At 45.8% G+C, this 7,606-nt stretch overlaps 1 protein-coding gene across 1 annotated transcript in view; it reads right to left on the bottom strand.

The window, feature by feature from the left end:
- The window catches only part of LOC106689654 (mucin-3B-like), a 63,761-nt gene extending 60,299 nt beyond the window's left edge, over window positions 1–3,462 (bottom strand). Inside the window, exons 1-2 of the mRNA XM_067051638.1 lie at window positions 3,078–3,462; window positions 752–922 (exon numbers count right to left, since the gene is read on the bottom strand). Of these exons, the coding sequence (XP_066907739.1) occupies window positions 752–922; window positions 3,078–3,462 (556 nt within the window). The remainder of the gene's footprint in view (window positions 1–751; window positions 923–3,077) is intronic.
- Between the last annotated feature and the right edge of the window lie 4,144 nt (window positions 3,463–7,606).

Below are 7,606 nucleotides of genomic sequence, written 5' to 3'. Positions count from 1 at the left end.
TAATTTAATTTACGAATAAATGTTTTATCCGAGCTAGTGTTTATTTTTTTTTTTTTGTTAAGCTTTCCGACAAGGAGAACATGTCGAATTGAGGTGGCTTAACAAAATCTGTTCATTCTACACCACTGGTTCCGACCAGATCGTCGTTATTTTACTTCTCCCGTACTCACTATGTTTAATTTTGGTCACTCCGGTGGTTTTTGTCTTCCAATAATTTGTCTCTTCTTGTTATTAATTATTTCCTCCATTTCCTCAATATCCCCTGGTCTTTCTTCAGCCAAACTCTCGTTATTCGAAGATTCTTCCCTACCATCTTCTTCCGCTTTATCCTGGTCTTCATCTCTGGGCGTCCATTCCCTCATGACACCGGACGGTTCCCCATTTTCTTGTTCCACGGCGTTCGTGGTTATGGCTCGAGACAACCAATCGGCCACCACATTTTCTTTGCCCGGTTTATATATAACCTCCATGTTATATTGTGCTAGAAGCTCCTTCGAGCGAGTTATCCTAGCTCGTGATTCCTATAGTTTTCCCACCCACTGGAGTGGTCTATGGTCAGTATGTATCTTGAACCTTCTGCCGAACACATATGGTCGTCTAAAGTGATCGACGGCCCACACTATTCCCAAGAGTTCTCGCTCCATCGCGCTGTATCTACTTTCCGTCCCTGTAAGGCGCCTGCTGGCATATGCCACTGGGCGCTCTACCCCATCACCCTACTAAGACAGCACCGCTCCTAGCGCATACTTACTCGCATCTGTGGTAATCGTGAATTGCTGATTAAAATCTGGAAAAGCTAGTACCGGCTCTTGCTGCAACCTCTCCATGCACCGTCTGATATTGTCCTCCATCATCGGGGTCACGATCATCTTCCAGCCTTTCTTGAGTAGATTGTTGAGTGGAACGAGATGCTCCGCCATTTCTGGAACAAACCTCCTGTAATAATTTAGAGTCCCCAACAATCTACGAATTCCTTTTATGTCACTAGGTACTGCCATTTTCTGGATTGCTGAAACTTTATCCAGGTGTGGTTTAACTTCCACCTTAGAAATTGTGTGACCCAGAAATTTTATATGTTCCTGCCCCAGCGCCGACTTTTCCCCCGACAATTTGAGCCCAAAATGTCTTATTCTCTAGGAAACGCTTTTCAAGTGTCGCACGTGTTCAATCTCGTTCTTACTAAACACAAGGAGATCCATGTAAACCAGACAAACGGATTCGTCAATTCCTCTCAGAAACTCAGGGGCTGAATGTTTATGGGGGCATTTTTGGCCAAACGGCATCCTTTTAAACTCATAGTGAACCCTTTCAAAAATGAATGCCATCTTATGTTGATCATTAGAGTGCATCTTAATTTGATGATACCCAGCCTTCAAATCCAGTGTGCTGAATACCGTCGCCCCGCCCAGCCTGTCTAAAATGTCTTCAAATCTGGGGATTGGATACTTTTCGTCAATGGTATTCTCGTTCAGCTTCCTGTAATCTATTACCACTCTGAATTTTTCAGTAGTTTCACCTGGCGCACTCCTTTTTTTAACCGCCCATAATGGACTATTGTATGGAGATGTACTATCAATAATGATTCTCTGTCGTTTTAAACTTTCAAGTTCCTTCCGGATGTGGTGACGCAGTGCCTGTGGGTATCTCCTTTCCTTTACATATATTACTCTCTCCTGCTTCAGTGGAATCTCATGGACAGTCTTCCCGGTCGCTCCTAGGATATCCCCTTCTGTAAAAAAATACCCTGGTATTCCCTCTTGAGTCGCTGTCTCCAGGCCTCAGCTTGATTGATTGTCCCAATTCGTGCACCCTCATTCCTCTGTTGTTGACGACATTTGTAGATTTTACCTCCTATCCTAATCTTCCATTTTCCCTTGCTATTTTTAATCCAAGCACCCACCTTCCCTAACAGGTCACATCCCACAATTACTTCATATTCTCTCGGGATGGTCTTTACAATATGGACTTTCAAGATGCCCTTACTAAATCCCCAATGGTTCAAACCTATTTCCGCTTTCCCCTCTGCTTCACAAGGGCCAACTAAGGTGATTAACCTACTCTCTCCACTACACAACTTCTCCACAGCCTCTCGGCTCATGATAGTACTGGAACTACCGGTGTCTACCAGACACCTCACTCCTGCAATCTCTATTATAGGCATACCGCCGTGTTCTCCTCTCATATGGTTGATCTCCAACGTGCGGCAGCCCCTCTGTGGGTACGCTCCTCAGAACTCTCCTCGTGTTCTAGCTGCTTCTCCTTTTCGTCTCCAAGTCCTCCTCTTGCCTTGCTGGCTATCTTCTCGCTCATAGTCTTCTGCTTCAGTTTCTGTTCCTGAGGTCTCGGACATCTCCGTGGATTCACTCATGGATCCGTTCGTCCTTCGAGAGGTTACCCTTCTCCGTAATCTCTGAGCATTGACCTCCATCGGTTAGGCACAATTTGCACACTCCGTCGATACATATAGGGACACTGTCGAGATATATGTCCCTCTATCCCACATTCGAAACATCGGGTGCGGGGACATTGTGCTACCAGGTGTCTACTTTTACCACACCCATGGCACTTGCGGTCCTCCCGCCGACAATTGTTTCTTGGTTTAACTTGGCTCTTTCTATTTTCCGTGTTACAATTTCTCTCTCTTCAACCATCTCTTTGTTCTCTTCTTCTCCAAGTCCACCCTTGCTCTTCTACTTCCATTTGGGCCTCCACCTCTCTAGGGCTTGTATCAATGAGATCTTGAGCACATTCCACAAACGAGCGGTCTCTCGGCATTCCATCTTTCTTCCCCAGTTCTTTCGCCAACTAAATCTTCAGTACCGTGGATTGGAATTGCATTCGACCCTGTACTTGGATCGTCTCCAACATCTCGGTGTATTTGTCTTGAATTCTGTTATAGCGTGCCAGGGGTTCTGCGGCATACTGACCATTAGACTGTCTTGGTTTTTTCGTTTCTCTGAACATCATATATATATCCTCCTCTGGGGTCCACCGTCCTCCTCCGAATGCCTTCTTTAATCTTTCTTTGATGACCTTCCAGGAGGTCTCTTCATCTGCCTGGATCTGATTAAGAATACTTCTTTTTACACGGCAGACTACCGCTGCTTTCAGTGCTTTTGCATTTTCGCTGTCTAGTAGATCCTCTGACATCTTCGCTTCTATTCGCCCCATCAGGCGATCGCCCCCTTTTAAAAAAATATTTAATTCTCCGGTCTCTCCGGTGAATTTTTCTAGGTCCGATACCGCCTTTCTCAGGTCCTGGGCAGTTGCCGTACGGACCATGATCCATTCTAGCGTTGTGGCATGATATTGTGATAAAGAGACTTCTGGTAATGGTTGAATCACCTGCGGAGGTGGGTTGGTAGCTGCTAAAGTTTGGTTGACTGCAGCTTGAGATTGGTTGTTTTGGTTCATATTATCTAGGTCCAGAACTGCTTTTCTCACTAATCCGTTACTGGTCATAATTCAATGAGAACAATGAATAAAAAACATTTTCTTTTAGACTCTAAATCATTCCGGCATCTAAAGTTCCCAGGTTTCGGCACCAGTTAAGTATCGGCGAAAGCCAAATGTCAAAAAAGAGAAGAAGGAATAAGATTTTACACGTGTGAACTGCTGTAACATACTATCTTTATTGTGTTCGGTACATCTCTTCATATACATGCGATCAGCTGATCGAACGTATTTAACATCGAACGTATTCCTCCGGGTTTCTTTTTTCTTTTATTTAGCCTAATATGTTCCTTTTTTTTACTGACCAAGATGGTTAATGGTGATGGTCAACCACAACAACAGCCCGCAGTGAGGCAGCAAGTTCTACAGATCCTAGTGGCGCAATCGGCTCCTGGAGTTTCTGCGGCCCCGGCTGTCCCGAAAGTCCCGGCGACGGTTCCAGTAATACCCCCAATACCAGAGACCACTCTCGTGGCTGCTCACACCAATATGTTGGCTAAAATCAATGTGAGAGCAGTATCCTCTTAGGATACTAGACTTTTCTATTTTATCTCAGACTTGGAGTGGTTCTTAGGCGAAATCGGTTAGTTAAACCACTTTATTAAAGGTGGAGATCGCATCATGGAGAGGTTGGCAGTCAAGGTATCAGAGGAGTTGCTGGACAAGAATGACGCGATTTCCATTAAGGCAGCACTCATATGCCGGATAAAACGAAGGGTTTTGAACCATATTCAGGCAGACGAGGAAACAGCATGGCCTGTAGTGAAGGAAAGATTAAAGAAGGCCTATGGAGGAGGCGTATGGTCCCCAAAGGAAGACATTTACTACATGCCACACGGGTGAGGAGAAAGCACGAGCAGTCTAACGGGCATTACGCAGCCACGCTGTTAGGACAGTTTAATCTGACCACAGAAAAGATGAGAGAGACTCTTTGGGCGGATGTTATCAGTAGGAAGATGGATTTTATCGACTCCATAATGAAGGTGCAACTGGCTAAGGAGACGAATAAAAGGGAAGGTTTACAACCGGGACCGCACTTTTGTGGAATGTGCTCAAGCTGATCGGCGCGAGCGCTAGTGGAGGATACAAGGATGGATGTCGATGATGGGCGATGGAACAGAGTACCGTACCACTGCACAAGGAATCCATCAACTCCATGGAAGAGAAGAGAACCCAGGGATAGTGGTAAAGATAGAAGTACGGGCAGAGAAATGCGGCCGAACAAGGGCCGATACGCAAGTGTGCGGAAAAGTAGGACACCTGGTGGCCCAATGCCCCCGCACTAGGAACTTTGAGTGCGGCAATGAAGGCCACATAGCACGACAGTGCCCTTATATTTACAGAAGGGCAGAGAAGTGACCAGGGGAACCGATGGAAATAAATTTCCAGCCGATACGGCGGAAAAGACGAGAGGACTATAGACCTAGTGAGTCCTCTAGTGAAACCTCAGAAGCATCAGAAGCCTCATGAACAGAGGGGAAAGGAAGAGGAGGACGGAGCAATAAACCTCCAAGCAGTAGATGGCGCCGAGTAAGTGAGGGTAGGAGATCAACGCAAGAGAGTTGAGGTGGGTGCCAGGAGAGGGGCGACCGCACAACATTAGAGGTTTTCAATATCATAGGAGAGATCAGCGGTCTGCTTATCATCAAGGTGTGCGGAGTGAGATGGCTTGTGGACACAAGTTCCCACACCATCCTGTGCCGGGAAGCGCTGAGGAAGCTGAGCGGCTGTGAGAGGAAACTCCAGATGGATGTCCAGGTATGTCATTGTCAATTAATCACCCTGGGTGGGTCCTGAAGAGTAGAAGGGGAGGCGGACATTGATTTACGGGAATGGGAATCGAAGAAGGGGTATTGAGGGTTCATATCGTGGAGGTTGCGATCTATTAAGGACGGCAAGTGCGGGGATAAGGAATAACAAGGGCTTGTGGAGGATTCGATTGGGAAAGAGGAGATATCGGTGTCGCGAGCTTCGAATGGTAGAAATGAAACGGATAGGTGCGATCCAAAGAGGGGGGAGGAAATTGAGGCAGGAAATAAAGGACAAATATGAATAAAACCTCTCCATGCACCGCCTCATATTGTCTTTCACCACCAGAATTATGATCACTTTTCCGCCTTGTTGAGTGGGACGAGGTACTCAGCAATTTCTGGCACAAATCTCCTGTAATAATTTAAAGTTCCGATCAACCTTTTAACTCCCTTCAAATCACTTGGCATTGCCATCTTCCGTAAAGCTACGACTTTATTCGCGTTGGTTTTAACTCCTTCCGTGGAAATCGTGTGGCCCAAAAAGTTTATTTGATTCTGCCTTAACGATGATTTCTCTCGTGATAATTTGAGCCCAAATTGCCTAATTCTCTAAAATATGCTATCTAAATTTTGTTAAATCGTGTTAAGAGTTCCGTGGTATATTGCCCAATAGTTTCTTTGTCTCCCTGATCATCATAAATATGTCCTCCTCTGGTGCCCATCGTCCTCCTCCGAACGCCTTCTTTAATCCTACGTCCGCCTGAATCTGACAGAGGATACCTCCTCTTAACTCTGCAGACAACCACTGCTTTTAATCCCTCCGCATCTACGCTATCGAGTAGATTTTCGATAGACTTCGCTTCAATTCGGCTTATTAGTTGGTCACTCCCTTTTTAATTCCCCAAAGTAATTCTCCAGTTTCTCCAGTGAATTTTTCCAAGCCCGACACCGCTTTCCTCAGGTCCTGGGTGGTTGCCATTCGGACCTTAATCCATTCTAGCCTCGCTGCATGAGCTTGCGCTAAAGCGACTTCCGTTAATTGCTCCATCTCCGGGCTGACTGCAGCTACAGGTTGGTTGTCTGCTGCTAGAGGCTGGTTGGCTGCAACTGGAATTGGGTTGGTGAAGTTCTGACCATCGATGTTAAGGACTGCTGCTCTCACTATTCCATTACCTGCCATAAATCGGAGAGAACAAAGAAAAAAGAAAAGAAAAATTTCTTCAGACTAAAATTTGTTCTGGTATTCAAAGATCCCTAGTTCCAAGAGAAGAAGGAATAAGATCTAACACGCTTAAACTGCTGTAACATTCTGGCTTTATTGGGTCCCGTACGTCTCTTTATATCTATCTGGAGTACGGCTCTGGAGACAGTTTCATATCACATCGGCTACACGTCAGTGCCTTATCTTGAAAGGTTCTCTACGCAAATCGGCATGTGTGTGGATTAAAAGGAAGAGTTTATATCTCTAAAATCCTACGAAAATTGGACCAGCCATAGATTATTAAAGGTGAAGGAAGCGGCCTTATATCGGGGCCTGGTTCCGTGGTACTGAAGGTTCAGTTGGCATGAGAGCTGGGGAAGGAAGGATTTCCGAAAGAGTACTCGTTTGTGGAAATTGTTCAAGATCTAATAGAAACAAGCGCGAGAGGAGGAATCAAGAATGGACATAGAAGAAAGTTAGTTACAATCGCCCGAGAGATAATTCAGTTCCATAGAGAAGAAAAGAGCACCAGGAAAGTGCAAAGAGAGAGGATTAGAAACTCGGAGAGAAGAATGGGCCAAATAAAACCATAAAGCAGCGGGCGCCGAAAAAAACCGAAAATGCCATAGATATGGAAAGATAGGGCACTTGATAGCACAGTGCTCCCGTACACGATGATTCGAATGTGGAATAGGGGGACATATAGCGAGGGAATTTCCTTATATGTTTCGACGACAAAAATTGAATCAGCTAGAACCGATGGAGGTGAACGCCCAACGTGTGAGGAGAAGAAGGATTTCTCCGAGATCAGAACGGTTTTCAAGTGATAACACCGACACGTCTGAAGCCTTAGAGGATGAAGCAGAAAAAAATGATGTTGGGATTTATAGCAGACCGCAGAAAAAGGTGGAACGTGCAGAGACAGTCTGAGGGGGCTGGCAGGACGAAGCATACCTGAAGTGTGTGTCTGCTGAGGGGCGGCCGCTCGTTGGTGAGGCACATCGTAAAAGAAGAGCACGGTGGCCTGCCTATCATCCGAGCTAGAGGAGTAAGATTCTTGGTGGACACAGGGAGTTCCAATACTATTGCGGGCAGGGTGGCTCTTGATAAGATGAGAGGTGGAAAGAGGGCGCTCGAAGTCAGGGAGTGCCAATGTCAACTAATAAGTAGAGTAAGAGCAGATGCCCAGAAAGTGGAAGAC

The sequence above is a fragment of the Halyomorpha halys genome, unplaced genomic scaffold, assembly GCF_000696795.3.
Source record: "Halyomorpha halys isolate HHAL.00 unplaced genomic scaffold, Hhal_1.1 Scaffold1423.1, whole genome shotgun sequence".
NCBI lineage: Eukaryota > Metazoa > Arthropoda > Insecta > Hemiptera > Pentatomidae > Halyomorpha > Halyomorpha halys.
The sequence above is the reverse complement of the archived record's forward strand: the minus strand, read 5'-3'. Positions and strand labels throughout refer to the sequence as shown.